Here is a 22,556-nt window from a genome sequence, read left to right as displayed (position 1 = left end):
AATTTAAATTTTTAATGAAATGTTAATTCAATGTTAATATATGAGATGATCAAGTGTGTATGTTTAAGTTTCTATTGAATTCTATTGTAACACTTGTTGTGACATAAGAAAATGAATAAAGAATTATAAATCTAAAAAAAATTTTTCCGAATGCCCTCTCGTTCTTGTAGTTCAGTTAGGTTTTGCTATAGTGTAACTCGCGTTAACCTAAACAGAAACCATGACTGTTGGAGTGATAGACAACATGTGAAAATAATTAACACAGTGATGCCTTTTCCTTTGTAGTATTACTACAGCATAAAGGATATCAGTGTTGGAGGACGCTGTGTCTGCCATGGCCACGCTGATGAGTGCAGTTCTAGAAGTGCAGAAAGCCTATACCGGTAAATAATGTGAATTCTTTATGCTTACTTATTTGGATATCATATTTTAAGAGTTCTAATACCACGAGAGATCATAGTCACGATTTTCAGGAAGCTGTCACTAGAGGTTCTCTCCTGCCCCCATTGCACCCACTGGACCACCAAGGTTCTAAGGTAGGCCCAGGGGCCTTCGAAGACCGAGGGGGTTGGGGGGCCTTTCTGAAGGGGGAGAGGATGGGTGGGAGGGGAATTCCTTTGGTTGCAGGCTGGGGTGCAGTGGAGAACAGGAGGATGGGGCTTCCAAGTGCTTTGAAAAGCAAGAGAGCAAGATAAGTTTTTTCAGTTTCAAGTTTTACCTATCATAACTAATTAAGCATTGTGTGAAACTGAAAAGCTTGAAAATTTAAAAACTCAAAAATTAAATACTTTTAATGCTGGTGTTTTTGGGGCGATGATGTCATTACTCTCTCTGGTCTGAAGAGAGCTTTCCCCAGTGGGGTTCTAAAGCCTTTTTTTCCCTACCAGTTATTGAATTCACTTTTTTTTAGTATATAGCCTTTGTTTGATAGGACATGGGAGAAGCCACTGCTTACCCTGGATTGATGGCATGGAATGCTACTATTATTTGGGTTTTTGCCAGGTAATTGTGACTTGGATTGGTCTCTGTGAAGATGGGATACTGGGATAGATGGACCACTGGTCTGACCCAGTAAGACTATTCTTATATGTGTCCCAGTCAATATTCAGTGCCAGGACAAGTTAACTGTGGGGATCCCAGCACTAAATATTACTGGCACCCACTTAACCGCTGGTTTATTCCCTCTGCTATCCCCTGTATTGTCCCTTACTTGCACACTTTAATCATGGACTGCCCGGGTTGATACTACTTAGTTCATTTTTTAACTGTCCAGTGTAGAGCCTCTCATACTCGCTTAAATCTCTATGAATATCGGGCAGACTGTGTTTTGGTGTTTCACTAAAGACTTCCTTGAAAGTAAAAGAAAACCAAAACAACTGCATAGATCACTGCTTCTGGCATTTCAGGGACACCTAACAGATCCGTTTTCACTGGATAATAAGCTGTCCTCTAAAAATGTATTTGTATAAGTTTGGATGCAACACAGGATATCCTGAGGGTTGATTATTAAATGATATATTTATGAATAATTTGTTTTAACATATTGATACACTTATTGTATGTTTGAAAATGAATAAAGATTTTTTTTTAAAAAGGATATCCTGAGGGTGAAGCTACAAGTTTAAGTGGGTGGCATTTAAATTTTAATGTGCAATTTTTTTAAACTTGAAGTGGGTAAATCAAACTGTATAAATAGATATTATAACTTATCTAGATAATTTGTCCAGTTAAGGTTTGGCCCATATATTTAGTTAAGTGGGCTAAAAATCTGTTTAGAGCAGGGGTAGGGAACTCTGGTCCTCGAGAGCCGTATTCCAGTCGGGTTTTCAGGATTTCCCCAATGAATATGCATAAGATCTATTTGCATGCACTGCTTTCAATGCATATTCATTGAGGAAATCCTGAAAACCCGACTGGAATACGGCTCTCGAGGACCGGAGTTCCCTACCCCTGGTTTAGAGTTATGCTGATTGGACTCTATAGGTTTTCTTTAATTATTTTAATTATTATGTAGATGATTTCTTTCTTTTAATCTTGTCAGCACTTCTATTCTGCAGATCCATAGCAAATTTTCTCTCAGTTGATAACATAATTGATATTAAAATCAATGAAGAATTGGCAAGATCTGCCCTTGACACTCTTGGGTAGAATAGTCTTGATTAGAATGGTGATATTCCCGCAATGGTTGATGGGTTGCAAACGATCCCTTTAAAATGATTTTAAAAAGATCTCCGATGTTTATACTGGTTGCTAGCTTGTTTTTATTGGAATAGATGTAAACCTATACTTCAGCACACCTATCTGGTGGTGATGGTGGTTTGGAATCAAGGAGGCCTAGGTCTCCCTAATTTTGGGCTATATAATATGGCCTGCTTGTTGAGACATTTAAAGGACTGGCTTTTGGGGGACCAACACTACCACCAGTTTTATATGTCAGCCTTCTATGCTCCCCACTCTTTGCGAGCCTTACTGCATTTGTTGAGTGGTGATCTCTCTTTGAGCTTGCAAAATAGTGTTTTATTGAAACTAATTTGTGATGCATGGGTGAGTTTCATACAGAAATTGGGCGGAGACCCTAGGGTTACTAACCAATTATCCTTATGGGGGAATCTGGCTTTTCCGCCGGGGATGGACAACCTGGCTTTCTTGGATTGGAAACAGAATGGCCTCTGTTTAGTGGAACATCTCATGACTGCTGAGGGTCATTTGAAGCCATTAGATGTGATTAGAGACTAACTGGGTAATTGCTGGGGGGATACTTTTGCATACTGCCAGGCCAAATGTTATATCCTGTCACTCCTGCTGGGCCAGCTAAGCTTGCCCCTAGGGAAATGTGTTTGAGATTTTTTTGGCAAGAGTAGAAGCTTTCAATACCTCTGTGTTGGCATTGCATAAAGCCCTGTATCAATCTCAGTGAAGTAAGGATACAAAACATATAAAAGTAGACTGGGAAAGGGAGCTTCACATTGGCTTAGGGCAGTGGGATATTTTGAGAAACATTAAGGGGATACCTAAGTTCATCACTGGAGTCGTACTATGGGAGTTCTATGCTCAATTACTTATAGAGTTTACTATATCCAAGTACAATAGCTTAAACTGGGAGGTATTGAATTCCCTTTCTGTCTTAAATGTGGTAGGGAACCTAATACTCTCTCCAATTCTTTTTGGGACTGTTGGCATACTCAAAGGTTTTGGACATCTATAGTGTAATATCTGCAAACCTTTTGGGGGTGCATGATTACGAGTACTATAGAACAATTGGTGTGGGATGTGCCCGGATCTTTTTTGGGAGCACCTAAGGGAGGGATTTTTTTTGTGTTGTAAGGTGTGTCTCCTAGCTCGCAAATGCATACTATAGTCATGGACTTCTTCAGACCTCCCATCATTCTGGAAGTAGCAGACACAAGTCCACACCTTAGCTACTTGGAGACACGGGAGGTGGAAGGTCACGCTGGTAGGCGAAAATGATTCTTCCTTATTTGGGATACTAATCTAACTTCTTTAGCTTTATTTATTTTAAAAATTTCTATACTGTTTGAACCTAAACGGTTTACATATCTTTACATGCATAATTCAGTAAAATTAATAAGATCAGACAAACATAAACAAATAATCCTTAGAAGATTGACTATAAAAGAATGAAAGCCACACCAGGCTTGTACAAGGAATCTAATATAATAAAACTCTAAGCCGAGTATGCGTACTCCCACCTGCGTGCGCCCGTTTTCTGTGAGCTGTAGGGCACCGCAGGTAGGAGTGCGCATGTGCGCGAAGCTCTCTCTCTCCCTCCCCCCCGAGACGGATGTCGGCTGCAGCGGCTGTCGGCGGCTGCAGGCTGCGGCGGCCGAACTCGGACGGCATTTTAAAATAAAACAGGCAAGTTTTAAAATGATGGCTTTCAAACCCCCCCACCACTGCTGCCCCTGTATCTTTTAAAACCCTCCCCCCCAGCTTTGTGGTTAAGGCCTGGCTTCTTCGGGCAGCAGCAGCGTTTAAAATTCGCTGCTGTTGCCGGCTTCAGGCCTTCCTCTCTGGCGGGTCCTGCCTACTTCATGTTTTCATGAAGACAGGACCCGCCAGAGAGGAAGACCTGAAGCCGGCAACAACAATTAATTATAAATGCTGCTGCTGCTGCTGCCCGATGAAGTTGAAGGAGGAAAGGGAGCAGAAGGGGAGAGAATGGTAGGGCATGGAGTTAAGGAGGAAGGTATGGGGGGAGGAAAATACTGCACAGGGAAGTGGGGTGGGAGGGAAATGCTGCAGCACACGGAAATGGAGGGGCAGAAAAAGGAAGGGAGGCGTACTGCTGGGCAGGGGGAGCAGGAAAAAGGGGTTGATGGACAGGGGAAGAGGTGCTGATGGACAGGGGGGGCAGAAAAATGAAGGCAGGCCTACTGCTGGACAGGGGGAGCAGGAAGGAGGTGATGATGGACAGGGGGAGGTAAAGCAAAGGGAGAAAGGCTGCTGCTGGATAAGGTGAGCAGTGATGGGGTGATGGAGGACACAGGGGAGGTAAAAGGAAGGGAGAATGGACAGGGGGAGCAGGCAAGGGGTGGTAGTGGACAGCCAAGAAAAAAAAAAAAAAGAAAGACAGACAGAAATACAGATAGCAGCTAAGGAGAGAGAAAAAAAAATAAAGATACACACACACACATATATTCTAGCACCCGTTAATGTAACGGGCTATAAGACTAGTCATATAAGAATTGTTCAGCAAATACAATTATAAGGGATCAGTATCTAGAAAAATGCTTTTACAAATAACTGCGTTTTAAGTAATTTTTTAAAGCTGCCCTTTACACAGCATTTTCGTAACCGACTGACAAGTGAGCGCCATCTCCAGATCAGACCTTCGGTCCATCAAGTCCGACGATCCGCACACGCGGAGGCCCTGCCAAGTGTACACCTGGCGTAATTTTTAGTCACCCATATCCCTCTATTCCTCTCGTAAGGAGATGTGCATCTAGTTTGCTTTTAATTCCTAGGACGGTCGATTCTGCAATAACCTCCTCTGGGAGAGCATTCCAGGTGTCAATCACTCTCTGCTTGATGGAGAACTTCCTGATATTTGTCCTGAACTTGTCCCCCCTTAACTTCATTCCGTGTCCTCTTGTCCGTATCAAATTGGACAATGTAAATAATTTTTCTGCTCTATTTTGTTGATTCCTTTCAGTATTTTGAAGGTCTCGATCATATCCCCTCCCAGTCTCCTTTTCTCAAGGGAGAACAATCCCAGTCTCTTAAGTCGATCCTCGTATTCCAGTTTCTCCATATCTTTTACTAGCTTCGTTGCTTGTCTCTTCACCCTCTCCAGCAGTTTTATATCCTTCTTTAGGTTGGGAGACCAGTATTCCAAGTGGGGTCTGACCATTGCTCTATAAAGCGGCATTATGACCCTCTCCAATCTACTCGTAATTCCTTTCTTTATCATGCCCAACATTCTATTTGCTTTCTTTGCCGCCGTCGCACATTGTGCTGACGGTTTCAGGGTCCTATCTATCAGTACACCCAAGTCCTTTTTTTGTTTGCTCTTACCCAGAGTTGCACCTGACATTCTATACTCATGTTCCTTAATCTTTCTGCCTAAATGCATTACTTTGCATTTCTCCACATTAAACATCATCTGCCATTTCTTTGCCTATTTCTCTAACTGACACAAGTCGCTCTTGGGTTCCTCGCTATCCTTCTGTGATCTGATTGCCCGGCATAACTTTGTGTTATCTGCAAACTTGATGATCTCACTGGATGTTCCTTCTTCTAGGTCATTGATATAAATATTAAATAAGATTGGCCCAAGTACTGAGCCCTGGGGTACACCGCTAGTCACTTTCTCCCAGTCGGAGAACTTCCCATTTATGCCCACTCTCTGTTTTCTGTTCTCTAGCCATTTGCCTATCCATCTTTGTATATCCCCCCTCTATTCCATGGCTTTGTAGTTTCCTGAGAAGTCTTTCGTGTGGAGCATTGTGGAACGCTTTCTGGAAGTTTAAGTATATTATGTCCACCGGTTCTCCACTATCAATTTGTTCGTTCACAGTCTCAAAAAATTGAAGTAAATTTGTTAAACATGATTTCCCTTTCCTGAAGCCATGTTGACTGGCTTTCATCAGGTCGTGTGTATCCAGGTGCCGGACTATGCTATCTTTAATCAATGCTTCAGCCATCTTTCCATGGACAGATGTAAGGCTCACAGGTCTGTAGTTGCCCGGTTCTCCTCTCGATTCTTTTTTGAAAATTGGTGTGACATTCGCTATCTTCCAATCGTCCGGTATCTGTCCAGTTCTAATTGACAGGTTGGCAAGTTTTTGCAATAGCTCTCCAATTTCAACCTTCAATTCTTTTAAGACTCTCGGGTGAATTCCATCCGGTCCAGGGGATTTGTCACTTTTAAGTTTTTCGATCTGGTAGTATATCTGGTCCAAGTCCACTTTTACTTTGGTGAGGCTGTCTGCTATTACTTCTTTAAATACTTCCACTGTTTCTGGTATTGTTGCGGTGTCCTCCTTCGTAAAGATGGACGCAAAGAAGGAATTTAGTCTGTCTACAATTTGTTTGTCTTCCTTACCGTACCCTTTTCTTCCCTGGTCGTCCAGCGGTCCCACCGCCTCTTTTGCGGGGTTTTTCCCTTTTACGTATCTAAAGAAGGGCTTGAAGCTTTTGGCATCTTGCGCTATTTTCTCCTCATAGTCCTTTTTGGCATCCCTCACCACCTTGTGACATTTCTTCTGATCATCTTTATGTTTGTTCCAAGCTTCGGTTGTTTTCATGCGTTTCCATTTTTTAAAAGAGTCCTTCTTTTCTTTTAAGTGAATTCCACAGTTTAACCCCCGCAAAGCAAAAGGTCATTTTACTGGTCTCAACATATTTTGGATTAGCGTTTGTTTTTAATAAGGCTAGGTTTTCAAAACGCAGAGATCTATTTGGTAAATAATTGGTCATCTTGGTCTTAAACAGTTCAGGTATGTCACCATACAAGAATTTATGACAAATCATTATTGCTCCAAGAGGGTGTAGTTTACTTTTAAACACATTATCATAGTGAGATTGAAAAGTACTATGATAATTTGTTTGAAGACTTCACTGCTGAACTTCTTTATGTAGGGGTAGGGATAGTTGACATCTCCCCGGGGCCCTCGGTTAAGTTCTGCCTCTGAGGCTTATTTTGGGATATTTTCCCCCTTCTCATGAGAGGATTTAATAAGGGGGTGGGGCTGTGGAAGGCAATGGGGTAGGTTGGGGGAGCAACAGGTGGAGTTTTATTGTTAAAATGTTTGACTACATGTTTATTGCTATGGAAGTTTGTTTCGTTGAAATGGTCTATTCAGTCTACTGTGTCTATATTTTGAGATGGTCGTCAATAAAAATTGTTTTCAATCTAAAATCAATCAAAAAAATAAAACGAATATAGCAGGCTATTCAAATTTTCCTTGAGTTTGAAAGAAGAAGATTCTAGAATCCCTACTTTTAATATGATCTTGCTCTGCAGTGTGCAGTAATGGAGGTTGGTTGCCTGTCCTTCAGCAATTGAATTACTTTTGAAGTGAAGGCTATAAGGCCCTGGCTCAAACAGTCAGGGATCTTCCTAGCTTCCTTCATAGGAGGTCCCTGTGATATAAGAGGGGCTGCAGGAGCCCAGGGGACTCAAGAAGTCTGGCAGCAGCTTTCCTGATGATTAGCTCGGACAGTGTATTGCAAACTGTGTGCCGCGGCACACCAGTATGCCTCCTGAGATTTCAGTTGTGTCGCAACACACTAGCGAGGAGGAAAGTCATGCGCGCCAGCTGACTACCTAGAAGATGTGCCTTTCGTGGTGCAAGGCACGTCCTGTAGACAGTCATTCGGCATGGAGGACTCTCTTCCTTGCCGGCGTCTCTCCTCCTCTCCCCACACCTCCCCTCCTCCTGGATCCCTCCAATGAAGTGGGTTGCAGCCAGATGAGCCTGCGCGCATGTGCGGACGTCAATGACCACGCACTTCTGGGTGCCTTCCGACCAGGGCACTGGGTTTAGTGTTCCGCCGGCCGGAAAGTTTGCGAAACACTGAGCTAGGACATAATGCACAGGGAATGCTGTTGCCATATTCTGACTAGGCATAGGAAAAAAGTGGAAAAAACCCTCCTCGGTACTCACCTTTTCTCCCTAGTGGCTTCTAATATCATTTAATGCACATTTGTCCCCTCATTCTACAAGGCACCTAAAGTTAAGAGCCATTTGAGTACACATATTATGCACATAAAGTGCTAGATTCTGTAAATAGTGCTCAAAACTGGATGCAGAAACAAATGCATACCGAATGCTCTTTTATAATCGGCGCTCCGAGTTGGGCACCATTTATAGAATAGCGCACAGTGCCAGGATCTGCTCCCAATTTTGGGCATGAGGATTTATACCAATTAAAACCTGGTATAAATACTCACATGTAAGTTAGGTGCAGATCCCCTGAATTGTATAATGCTGCACGTATCTTTAGTGAATGCCTATGCCCCTTCCATGGCCCTGCCCCCCTTTTAATTGCATACAAAAAGTTTGCACGCACATCTTTAGAGAATAGTACTTATCAATTCCTAATCGGAGCCAATTAACTGGAATAATTGCTGGTTAGTGCCCAATTATTGCTAGTTATCAGCTTGTTACTCAAGTAAATCATGTGCGCAAATTGAACACCATATATAGAATCCAGGCGATACTGTACACACATATATGGAAGTGTGAGCTTTGCACAAAGCAGTCTTCTATACCATATGTACATAACTGTCTTGCACATAAATGCCAGGAGACACACATGTAGACAGAGCATGGGAGAGACATGAGCATGTCTCCCACTTATGCATACATTTTACAGAATGCATAAGTGCCGCATTTACACACACCCATTTACGCCTGCCATAGACCTGGCATAAGTGGGTGTGTCTAAATGTGCACATTTTTCTTCTAAGTTATGTTGCAGTAGGATATATGCTCCCTGTACTGCGTCCGGGCACCCAAATGGAGATGCTTAGTTATAGAATTGCCCCTTGATCTTACCATAGATTGGCTGGTAAAAACATTGAGGTTTTTGAAGTCATGATTGTAGCAGTTCCGGGTCTTACAAGTCTGTGTAGAAAGAACCGACGTTTCAGCCATCATGCTGTGGCTTTCTTCAGGGTATGCTATGAGGTCTGCAGTGTGTTTTTATATATAGTGGGTTCAGGGACCTGATTGAGAACAGGGCAGTCTGTGGTTCAAGAAAATTGAATTTTTGGCGGGAAAGTTTGTTGAGCTGACCTGATTGAGAACATGTTGGTCATGAATTTTGAAGTAACATTAGCTGAAAATTTGTATGCATTCAAAATTCTGTTTCATAAAATGCCATCTTACATATTTTTTACCAGGAATACTGCATTTTGTAACGTTGCTTCACTGAAGAGCATATTTAAGACAGAAAGTTTTTGACTTTTTTGAAGAGATAACAGTATGTTTGCTGTCTAGATATCAATGCAAGTGCCAGCATGGTACGTGCGGGGAGACCTGTGAACGCTGCTGCCCAGGCTACAATCAGAAACTGTGGCAACCGGCAACTGTAGATACAGCAAATGAATGTGAACGTAAGTTATGCACTATGAAGTTACATAGAAATGTGACGTTAGATAAAGGACAAATGACCCATCCAATCGGTCCATCTGCAACATCAATTATCTCCTCCTCTCTCTAAGAGTTCCCACGTGACTGTCCCATACTTTATTGAAATCAAGTCAATTGTATTTATGTAGTTTTAAATAACTTCTGATTTGAAAATCTATTTGCATGATTCTGTGACTTTTAATGAGGATGATAAATCTAGTACCAGGTCACTAGCACCCTATTTGCTAAAGTGCACTAAAATTTTGCAGTTGCAGTTATACCATTTTATTTGTCAAAATTAATGTGCAGTAACTGCTGAACCTTTGTATTAACCATTAGGGATGTTCTCAGGAGTTTCCCATTCAGTTAATGTGGAGAAAGGTTTTTTTTTTTGACACATTAACCGCATTAAAGATGGTGTGATACAGTACGCTGTATTAACACTGATGTAGCTTGGTAAATAGGTACTTTCATGAATACAAACCAGTGAAAAATAGTTCTAGACAAAAGTTTAGGTATCCTTGGTTAAACTGTATGTTTCAATGAATCCTTCAGCTCAATGGTCTCCAACATGCGGCCCCCAAAGTCTTCCACTGCGGCCCTCAATCAGTTGACTGAAATGCTCTTCAAATCCTGTAAATGTGTTCATTTTCATCTTGCCCACTTGATATAGTAACTGCAAACAATCTCTTAAGTTTGTTACTCAGGTGTCTCACTTATGGAATTTGCTACTGTTAATAACCCAAAATAAAGTGAGTTTTTAAAATATATCCTTGAAGTGTTGTAAACTCAATTTTACTATTAATTTTTAATGTTTAATACCCAGGACACCAGGACTAAGGCAGTTTACAAAATTAGCAGTATGTGTAAGCTTGAAATCATTTGGTGGCTCTCAGAGCTTTCTCATATTCACACTGCGGCCCTTTACATGAAAAAGGCTGGAGACCACTGCCTCAGTTGATAAAACACACATCTTCCTGCAAGTTTTAATGCATAATTATTATTTATTTATAGCTTTTAACATAGTCAAATTGAGAAAACCGTAACTATGGCAGATGCAACAGTTTGGACACTATTTTCAGATTGTAAGTTTATTCTCATTTAATATACCACCGGAGGCTTTGTCATTATGGCAGCTCAAAATAACAATCAACATTATTAAAGAGATAAATCAGAAATAGCAAATCCAAAAGAAAATGGAGAGGTGGAGATTATGGAGTTCATTTTCAAAAAAGGTTGATGTCCAAAAGACAGCATAAACCACCATAAACCAGCACAAACCAGCACTTACTAGTCAAAACATCCAAGTGGGCATTGTCAAAACAGACTTTCTAGACATCTTTCTGTTTTGTTTCCAGTGTGTCCAAATCTTAAGAGGGAGAATTAGAGGCATGTTTTGGGTGGGCTTAGGACTTGGACGCTCCTCAGGCATACTCAAACATTTAACAAAAGGTCCTGGCTTTTTATAGATGTTTGGAGCTAGACCTGTTTTAAAAGCGTCTACATGCTACAAAGGTGTCCAAACTGACCAGATGGCCACTGGAGGGATTAAGGCATGACCCCCTTCTTTACTCCCCCAGTGATCACTGCCTCCCTTCCACCACCCAAAGATGTTAAAACCCCCCCCCCCCCAGTACATTCTAGCCTGTATTAGGAGGGGATGCTGAAAAGTTCTCACTCAAGCAGCTTCAGATGTTAACACAGATATTTGAGCCCAGAAAGCAGAGAGGCACTCTTAAGAGTCACTGCAGTGAATTTCACAATAAAAGTTCCAAGTACTGTACAACTATTGTATAGTGAACCCTCCAAAACCTACTGTACCTACATTAAGATGACACCTGCAGGCATAAGGACTATTGCTGTGGTGTATAGGTAGTTACAATAAGTTTTGGGTGGGTTTTGGAGGGTTCACCATACAATAGAAACAAGTTAAAGTGACATCTACCTAGGACTTCCAGTAATCTTTCTGTTGTGCTGTGACCAGTTTGCTAAGAAGAACTTGTTTTTGTGCATTTTTCATGTGGATGTCTTTATATTTGAGAATGGCCAAAAAAGATACTAAGGGTCTAAGGATACTAAGGTACTAAGGGTCAAAACATCTACATAGGTCGGGGATCTCAAAGTCCCTCCTTGAGGGCTGCAATCCAGTCGTGTTTTCTTGATTTCCCCAATGAATATGCATGAGATCTATGTGCATGCACTGCTTTCAATGCATATTCATTGGGGAAACCCTGCAAACCCGACTGGATTGCAGCCCTCAAGGAGGGACTATGAGATCCCTGACATAGGTCATTCTAATAATAATAATAAAAAAAAATAGACTTGCTGTTTTGAGAATGAACATTTTCTCTACTGGATTTCTGGATGTCTTTCCCAAAATGCCCAAACTCAGACTTAGGAGTCCTATCGAAAATGGACGAGCATGACGCGAATGCTGACGGTCGGGTGAAGGAGAAGCTCCGTATAAACAAGCTTATTTTACGAAATTTACTACAAAAAAAAAAAATGATTTCCCATGATCTTGATGGTATAATTAATTGAAATCTGCATCCTCAACTGAGACGGAGAGACGTTTGAAGATGAAAATTTAAAGTGAAAGTGCCGTTTTTACATCCGGAGAAGTGAGGTGTAAAAAGCTGCTGGTGAGCTACCTAACAACAAGGATGAAAATTTCTTCTTTATAAATAATAAATGAGGAGGTTAGAGCCTGTCGTCCTGTGGAGATAAGCTGTTTTGAAATTGCTCTGCCGGAGATGAAGTAAGGTTTGCTGTAAAACCTACTTGGCAACGGTTTTTTTTTTTTTTTCTCTTGCTGCCAATTTAAAAAAATTGTGAATGACTAATATAAACATAAATACAATATAATATCAATCTCCTCTCCTATTCTGAAATTGAAAAAGTCTCCGATACAAAAGATTGTTGGTTTTTTCTTTCTCTTCAGCGCTTGGGCTGTGAGAAAGATGACAGAATAAAAGACCAACGGTTTTTAACCTGAAAAAAAAATATCGAAGTAATTGAGAGGCGCTGGAAACTGAAAAAAACATATACTTATACATATACTTTAAAAATACTGGAAGGAATACTGCTCTTCTCAGTAAGGGCTGCGATTGGGCTTATAAGAGGAGAGCAAGAAAAAAAGGATTATTGATTTTTTTTTCAGCGCTGATGCAAAGTGTCAACAATAAAAAGTGACTAACGGATTTAACAAAATAAATCTGTAAAAAGATTGACCAGCAGTATCTAAAAATTTAAAGAAAAGAAAGGCTGCTATTATTGAATGTTATTGCCTTCATAGAGGCTGAAATAAGGCTTGAAGGAGGAGAAACAGAGAGAAGGACTACCGACATTTTTTTTTACTCACAGCAATAGAACTTGAGACAAATAACTGACAGTTTGCTCTAAGAATATTGTAATAAAAGTTTTGAGCCTGTTCTAATATAAGATTGGGACAGATAATCAGGAAAGGAGAAAAGAAGAAAAAAAGAAAAAAGACTGAAAAAATTTTAAAATATAGAAACAAATCCTGAAAGAAAATCACACATCATAAATTGAATACTCAAAACAAAAAAGACAAGCGACAAAATATTGAAATATTGAATATTGAAACTGATACCAAGAGACAGTGAAGATAAGCTGAGATAAAGAGAAGAGAAGAATAACAGAAGATGACATCTAAAAAACAAAACAAATGTGATTCAGAAGCAAGTGGTTCCGGTATTGGTAGCAGCAATAAAAGATCAAAACCAGAGCCAAATAACACACCTTCAAAAGTTCCGTTGCCATCGGATGAAAGCCCCGACGTCATGGAAGAGTTGAGACAAATTAAAGAAATAGTATTAGACAGCAATAAAAAACTAAAAAAAGCAATTGAAGATGCTGCAATTCTCACCAAAAGAGTTGATATAGTTGAAAATAAAATAAATGACCTAGAAAACAATACAGAACAACTAAATACAGACATGAGAAAATCTAAAATAATATGGAAAGAAGTTGAAGAAATTAAAAGAGACTTGGAAGACAGCCGAAATCGAGAAAGAAGGAATAATTTAAGGATCATCGGGATTCCGGAAGGGGTAGAAAAAAATGACCCTATAACATTCCTGGAACAATTTCTACCTAAAATACTACCTTTAAAATTCAAATCTGCATTAGAAATAGAAAGAGCACACAGAATACCAACACAGAATAAAAACCTTCAATCAAGACCAAGAACTTTAATATTTAAACTTTTGAGACACCAACAAGCAGTAGAAATCTGCCAGCTAGCAAAGGAAAACAGAAACCTTAAATGCCAGGATGCAAGAATCCACATTGTTCCTGACTTTGCAAAAGAGACTGCACTACGAAGAAAACAATTCCTGGACATGAGACCCCAACTGCGAGCTCTAGGGGCTAGATATGGCCTCCTGTATCCAGCAGTAATGAAAATTACCATTGCTAATAAGACTCAAAATTTTTCAGATCCTACAAAACTTCAAGATTTCCTCGATCAATGTGAACAGCCAATGTCCTCTTAAACAAGAACTTATTATCGAATAATATATTTGTGTTTATATTTATAATTATGTTTAAATTAATAAAACATGAAGATTAAATATGGAATACAAATATAAAGTTCGATACAGAAACAGAACTTTCAACTCCAACTGAAAGGAATTAGAAAAACATGGAACTGAGATTTAAACTGCAGGAATATTCTAAACAACGAGACTGAAAAAATTCTTAAGCTCATGTTTAAAGATATATACAAAAAACTTACATGTAAAACTCTGAGCCAGGAAACATTCCAAAGATGAGATTGTGGAATGGCGCAGTATTGGACTTATATTTACTCAAGACATTACATTAAGAAAGTCGTTGATTGGATAAGGAAAGCTAGGGACGTCAAAATTAAAATAGACACCAATTGCTTTGACAAATGTAGGATATTGAGTAAAACGAATTCATATTGGATAAAAGAAAAATTTTAATAAATAAACTTCCGGTTACTATACGTTTCAAAACACACATGACAGGAATCCATGTCAAAAGGATCCAACATACAGTCTTGTCATGCTGATGAGAGATAAGATATGAGTGAACTTGAGACAAACGAAGGATTGGATCAAAGACAAAGAAAAGAAATGGATGCAGATTGAAAATAGACTGAGATAGCAATGGACATGAACAGCTTGGGACGCAAAATAAAACAGGAGGTTTGTGAGAACTGAGAATAATTTCCTGATATTACCGGAATATCATTTGTTTGTTAAGCCCTTTTTACAAAACCGAGATATGATTTGTGGAGACGACCAAGACAGTAACAGACACTCAGAGATGTTATGACCGCGGCTTGCACTGAAAACCGCGCAGTGGTTTTGTAAAGAAAAGGAATGCTCTTCTGGATATAATAGTTTTCTACTCTTTGATTTGATATTCTAAAATGTAACTAATAACTATTTTGAAGGGAAAAGGTTTAAAGATAATCTCCTGAAGGTTGGACTGAGGAGAAATCTGTTCATCCTTTGTGACTGCCTTTAAACATATACCTAAGCCTTAAAAATATAAATTATAATATTTCAATTATAATTATTCATCATTTTGAATTAATTCATATCTAACTGAATTTGTGGTATACATTGTTATCATATGTAATAATTTCCTTAAAGATAGGGGAAAGAATATAATTTAAACTTAATATTTAAAAATGAAAACATTTCTTGACACCACTTAGAATTTACTGTTAGAAAACAATTACTTTATTATACAATACAAACCAAAATATAATAATAAACTCAAAAAATAAATTATACATTGGGAATTTATAATAGAATAAAATAAATTAAAACATCTCTAAAGGGAGAAATATAATAAAAAACAAAAAAAATAAATAATAATGGTAGTAAATATAGTTATATATTTTAATAGCTTGTAGGAGTTATATACACCTAACCTCAAAATGCGTATCCAAGTGGTCATATTAAAATGGGGAGGGAAGGGAGGGAAGGGAGGGAAGGGAAAGGGGAAATATAATGGAGAATGGGGAAAAAAAGAAAAAGTGTATATTCTAAAATATTTTAAATACTGGGGAAAAAAAATTAAGGAAAACAATTCATATAATTTTAAAGAAAATATATCAAAAATGCATAAATGGATCTTAAAATAATATCCTTAAATGTTAATGGTCTAAATCATATGATAAAAAGGAAAAAAGCTCTATTATTTTTAAAAAGGCAAAATGCGGATTTATGCTTTATACAAGAGACCCACCTCTCAAATATTGAATCTAGTAAACTACAAGGAGGTTGGGTCAAACATTGTTTTTTCTCACCAGCTACAAGGAAAAAAGCAGGTGTTGCTATTCTGGTAAATAAAAAATGTACTGCTACATTCAAATTAAAGGCAACAGATATTAATGGAAGATGGATAATTGTGGAAATGAATATGGGAAATACTACCATGACGTTGTTTAATATATACGCCCCTAATTCGAACCAAAATGAATTTTTTAAAACTCTTCAACAATTGATATTACCACTGGCTACTTCAAATCTAATAGTAGCTGGGGATTTTAATGCTGTTATGGATCCTCTATTGGACAAAAACCCAAGTAGATATATGAAATCAATGGGATTAGATAATTTAATACAAACTTGTGATTTAATAGATATTTGGCGAATACTTCATTTTAATGGACGGGAATTTTCATTCTGTTCTCATGTTCACAATTCCTTTTCAAGAATAGATTATATTTTTATATCAAAACACCTAGCACATCAAGTAACAAAAGCTGCCATTGATCCAATTATTTTATCTGATCATGGTGGGGTATGGATTGAAATTAAGATCACAGATCAAAATACAAATAGACCAATATGGAAGTTTGATAATGCATTGCTTGCTGATCCAATATTTTGTGAAAATTTTCAAATAAAAATGAAAGAATTTTTTCAAGTGAATGATAAAGATGAGATTTCTAGAGAAATATTATGGGATGCATTTAAAGCATCAATAAGAGGACAAATCATTTCTTATTCGGCTTATCTTAACAAACAAAATAAAAAACAATATTCTAATTTAGAAAAAGAAATTAAAAATTTAGAATCAAAACTAATAGAAAAATGGGAATATTCTATACAACAAGAACTGTTAAAACTCAAATGTAAATACAATGAAATATCATCAAAAATGATAAGAAAAGATTTATTTGCACAGCAGGCACTGTATTATGGAAACTCAAATAAGTCGGGAAGAATACTGGCAAATTATCTAAAAGTGAAAAAAAAGAAAACAAAAATAATTGCTATAAAAGATGAAAATGGTGAAACACTTACACAAATTGATCCAATCTTAAAACAATTTCTAAAATTCTATAAATCTCTTTATTCTTCCGAGACTTATTTAAATAAAGAAAAGGAAGGTTTAGAATTCTTAAAATTATTAGAGGGTCCAAAAGTTCCTGAACATATAAAACGAAGTATGGAAGAACCAATATCACTAAAAGAATTAGAAACAGCTTTGAAATCCCTTAGAGTTGGATCCGCTCCAGGTGGTGATGGTTATACAGTTGAATTTTATAAAACATTTCAAAACTTTTTATTACCCTATTTATTAAATCTTATTCAATATCAACTTAATAAAGGTTGTATAAATGGCACTATGGCAGAATCATTAACAATAGTTTTGCCAAAGCCAAATAAAGATCCCACTTTGGTATCGAACTATAGACCAATTTCTTTAATAAATGTAGATGGAAAATTATTAGCAAAAATCCTTGCGTTAAGATTGGCTAAAGCTCTCCCACACATTATAAGTATGTCTCAAACAGGATTTGTTGCTCAAAGACATTCATCTCATAACACTAGACTAGCATTCCATATGTTATACTTAACAAAGAAAATGAACGAGCCCACCTTTGCTGTTTCTTTAGATGCAGAAAAGGCTTTTGATAGAATAGAATGGACATTTATGTATCAAGCAATGGAATGGTTTGGTATAGGTCCTGGATTCACACAAATGATACAAACATTATATAGCTCCCCTTCTGCTAGATTATACATTAATAATATGTTTTCAGAAAAATTTAATCTACAAAGAGGAGTTAGACAAGGTTGTCCTTTGTCTCCTTTACTGTTTGATATAGTTTTAGAACCCTTAATATTAGCAATCCAACAAGTAAAGGAGATACAAGGTATAAATCATTCAGATAAAGAATACAAAATATCAGCTTATGCTGACGATTTACTATTATATTTGAGGAATCCGGAAACTACCATTCCATATCTACTTGAACTAATAGAAAAATTCGGAAAATTTTCAGGATATAAAATAAACTGGAATAAATCAGAAATACTTCCATTAAATATACATTGTACAAAAAGTTTATTTAATTCATTCTCTTTTGTTTGGAAGGAAGATGCTATTAAATACCTTGGAATTTGGATTACAAAAAATTTGGAAGATACAATGAAAATTAATGAAAAAAATTTATTACAAAAAGTGACAGAGATGTGTGAGCAATGGAACCCCTTACACTTATCTTGGTGGGGAAGAATACAAACTGTTAATGATGATATTGCCTATAGTCTGTTACCAAATGGGAATGATACCAGTTTTCTTCCAAAATTCTTTTTATAAAAAATTAAATAAGATATTAACAAAATTTATTTGGCTTGGAAAAAACCCCAGAATTGCATTAGTGTCATTGCAAAGACCAATTGCGGAGGGAGGGGTAAATTTTCCCAACTTTTATAGGTATCATCAAGCCTATATTTTACGTCAAGGTATGTATTGGATCCTCCCAGAGCCCACTGTAAATATCCCAGATTGGTTTTGGCTAGAATGGAGACTTATGTTTCCATTACGTCTTAGTCATGTAGTTAGTATCAAAATGCCAAGGCTATACAAAGAACATAAAATATTCATGGATACATGGAAAACTTTAAGATACATAAGTAATCTAACTCCTATTCCAATTAATAAATCAACAACTCAAACAATTTGGTTAAACCCCAAGATCAAAATAGGCGGTTTCAAAATAATCTGGAAAAACTGGATGACAGCAGGTATTCGTATTTTAGACGACATAATAAAAAATGGTAAAATGCTGGAATTTTCACAATTGCAACATAAATTTGATCTTAATAAAACACAATATTTTAGATGGTTGCAATTGAAGCAATCCATTCAGGTAGGGTTCCCTGAATGGAAAAATCTTACTAATTATCACAGCTTGGAATTCTTGTGTTTCCAGATAAACTCAATAGGACATGAAGCTGCACAGTGGTACAAATTAATATCCGGATATATAAATAAAAAACCAAAAAATGGTCTTAGAGACATTTGGAGCATTGAGATAAAGCATCAAATTAGTGCATCTCAATGGCCACGACTTTGGTCTTGGAGGTTAAAATGTACGGTATCAGCATCTATGAGACAAACTTGGTTTTTTCTTTTACATAGAGCTTTATGGACCCCTACACGTTTACATAGAATTGATAGCTCTAAATCTAATAGATGCTGGCACTGTCATATTGAAATTGGGACATTAGACCATCTTTTATTCTTCTGTCCATTCATCTTAACATTCTGGAAATCAATTTGGCCTCAAATTAATAGGATGTTAGAAAACCCAGTAGCCTTGACATATGATACTATATTATTTGGAACAACAATGAGAAAAAAAAATCAAATATCATCAAGTAATAACAAACTTTTATTTATTTTAACTGGAATAGCAATACAACAAATTACATTGAATTGGAAAAATCATGACAGATTAAATTACACTTTCTGGTGGAATTCTGTTTGTCACATATATAAAATGGAGCTTACCATAGCAACACAAAAAGGATATATTAATAAATTTCAAAAGATATGGAGACCATTAACAGAATTTTGTAATGAATGATTAACTTTTCCCAAGATAAAATTGATTAGAGGGAAATGAGATGGGATTTTATTTCTGATTTACACACTATATCAATGTTGAATGAATTTACAATAAAATTGTTTTTAAATATTATTGATTGAATGGGAGGGAGGGAGGGAGAGGGAATACTATATTCAAAAGAAATTATATAAATCTAGATTTACTACATAATATTATAAAATTTGTATAAAATTAATTTTCTAAAAAATGTTAAACTTGAAGATGATAAGTATGTATATCAAGTGTATATATTTAAGTATCTAAAAAGTTTATATGAAACACTTGTTGTAACAAAAGAAAATGAATAAAGATTATAAAAAAAAAAAAAAAAAAAAAAAAAAAAAAAAGAAAATGGACGAGCCAGAGAACGGAGAACCACTGGTCCCGGAATAAAGTGAGATTATGCAAAAAAAAGTGGTTTTGCAGCAATTTGAATCCCATATCGAGCAATCACTCTCCAAAATCCTACTATACTGCCATATATGTTCCATCTGCAGCCATAAGGGCTATTGGGGTGGGAGGTAGTATTTGAGGGAGTTTTGGAGGGATCATCATACATTGGAATGGGGTTATGGTGAGATGTATATCTGGCACCCTTTACAGCAGTGCTCTCTAAGGTACCCCACTGCTCTATTGGGATGTCTATGTGGCCAGTCCATTACAATGCTGGCCCCTCCCATGTCTAAATGGTGCCTATTTGGACATTTCTAGCTTGGACTATTTCGGTCAAAAATGGCGAATAAAGTTAGATGACCTGGTGGCCTAGACATGTTGGCGGCCAAGACGTCCCAGTAGGGGATTAAAAAAAAATTATTTGGATGTCCCGTTTGAAAATAGCTATTTTTCTGCTTCTGACTTTGGATACTTTGCGAGAAACGACCAAAGATGGACTACTAGATGCCCTATCGAAAATGGCCCTCCACAAGTCTCAGAGGGCCATTCCTGCACCCATTTTCTGGTTTTCAATAAATTTCCATAAAATGGCAATGAAGTGTTTCTTAACTCAAATAACTCGGACATAACTGGCTTCTTGTGTTACAGTGAATGGTTTGAAATTATGCAGAAACTTTGATTCACCATGTTTAAACGAAGGGAAGAAAAAACCAAAATCAGTACAAAGAAATATTACCAACTGATGCTATTAACATTTCAGCTTGTAACTGCCATGGACATGCCACTGACTGCTATTATGACCCTGAAGTTGATCAACGCAGAGCAAGTTTAAACGTCAATGGACGTTATGAAGGTGGAGGGGTCTGCATAAACTGCCAGGTACATTTTGCCAGTCAGAATATATGCTTTATATATTTAGACTGATTGGATCAGTGCAGTAGCTAGGACTAATTTTTTGGTGAGGCCTGAGACTAAGCAGTAAAAACAGTAAACAGTAGGCACTAAGCAGTGAAAGTAGGCAGTAAGCAGTGAAAGCAGTGTTAACAGTTCTCCAGTTGTTGGCCTGCACTGCTGCTGGTGAATAGGAGAGCCTGACTCCAGTGGAGAGACCACAGCCCACCTAGGCCCATCTAATACTCTAGCCTATGCTTGGATATAAAATGCAGAAATACTGCAGATTAGTACAGTATAGAATAACAGTGCATTACATTACATTTGGGTTCTTGTATTCTGCTTATACAGTACCACTTAGTTCTAAGTGGATTACATTAAAGAAGTTGGTGGGTCGGTAGGTGGGTGGGAGGGGGGTGTTGAAAAATATTTTTAATTCTTTAATTTGAGTGCAATTTTTGAATATAAATATGGGGGGGTGATATATCTATTTGTCATAGATTACAATTTTGATTGAATTTAAGTGCTTTTATAGTGTAATATGATTGTATAATATGTTGCATTTATTTATGGCTTCAAAATGAATAAAGATATTAAAAAAAAATAAAGAAGTTGGTTAATTGACTAATGATATTAGTATCTACTATAACAACTGATATTTGAATAAAAACCAAATTGTGGTCTCAGAGACATTTGGAGCATTGAGATTAAGCATCAGATTTCTGCATCTCAATGGCCACGAATTTGGTCTTGGCCTCAGCATCTATGAGGCAAACTTGGTTCTTTTTGTTGCATAGAGCGTTTTAGACTCCTGTTCGTTTACAAAAATTAGATAGCTCTAAGTCTAATAGATGCTGGCATTGTAATCTGGAACCAGGGACATTAGATCATCTACTTTATTATTATCCCTTCATCAAGTTATTTTGGAATTCAATCTGGACTCAAGTAAACTCTTTATTGGAAAACCATGTTGTGCTTTCATATGATACAATTTTATTTGGAATGGCTATGAGAAAGAAAAATCAAATTTCATCACATAATAATAAACTTTTATTAGTTGTGACAGGGGTTGGCATTCAACATATTACCAATAATTGGAAAAATCACAAGAATCTTAATTACACATTCTGGTGGAATTCGTTATGCCACATTTTTAAGATGGAAAGAGCAATAGCGGTACAAAAAGGGTCATATAATAACTTTGTAAAGCTATGGGGGCCATTGGAAAAGCATTATGATGAATAGACATCATTTTCTTTCCTTTTCCTTATCTTTTTCATTTTGAGTTATATCTAGCACACTCAACTGGGAGGGTGGATTTGGGATGTAATTTAATACGATATGTTAGAATATGTTGTATAATATAGTATATTCTATTTTAGTTGAGAATGTGATGAAAGGTGGGTGGATGGGGATTTTACACTATTAGATTTTATGTGTTAGATATTACAGTAATATATGAACATAAGAACATAAGAAAAGCCTTCACCGGATCAGACCAAGGTCCATCCATTCCGGTGATCCGCACACGTGGCGGCCCCTTTAGGTACTGCCGAATGGAGACCCAGATATAACATAGCCCTCAATATGATTTGCAAGAAGGTGTGCATCCAACTTGCGCTTGAATCCCAGAACAGTAATCTCTGTCACAACATCCTCCGGGAGAGCATTCCAAATTCCCACCACGCGCTGTGTAAAAAAGTACTTCCTGATATCCGTCCTGAACCTGCTGTCACTCAGTTTCAGTCTATGACCTCTTGTCC

The 22,556-nt window shown here is 37.3% G+C and overlaps 1 protein-coding gene across 1 annotated transcript in view; it reads left to right on the top strand.

Moving 5' to 3' along the window:
- LAMA3 (laminin subunit alpha 3) overlaps positions 1-22,556 on the top strand; it is a 509,154-nt gene that overhangs the window by 56,388 nt on the left and 430,210 nt on the right. Inside the window, exons 6-8 of the mRNA XM_033933874.1 lie at positions 286-383; positions 9,468-9,583; positions 20,663-20,781. Of these exons, the coding sequence (XP_033789765.1) occupies positions 286-383; positions 9,468-9,583; positions 20,663-20,781 (333 nt within the window). The remainder of the gene's footprint in view (positions 1-285; positions 384-9,467; positions 9,584-20,662; positions 20,782-22,556) is intronic.

The sequence above is a fragment of the Geotrypetes seraphini genome, chromosome 2, assembly GCF_902459505.1.
Source record: "Geotrypetes seraphini chromosome 2, aGeoSer1.1, whole genome shotgun sequence".
NCBI lineage: Eukaryota > Metazoa > Chordata > Amphibia > Gymnophiona > Dermophiidae > Geotrypetes > Geotrypetes seraphini.
This window is presented reverse-complemented; position numbering and strand designations above follow the sequence as displayed.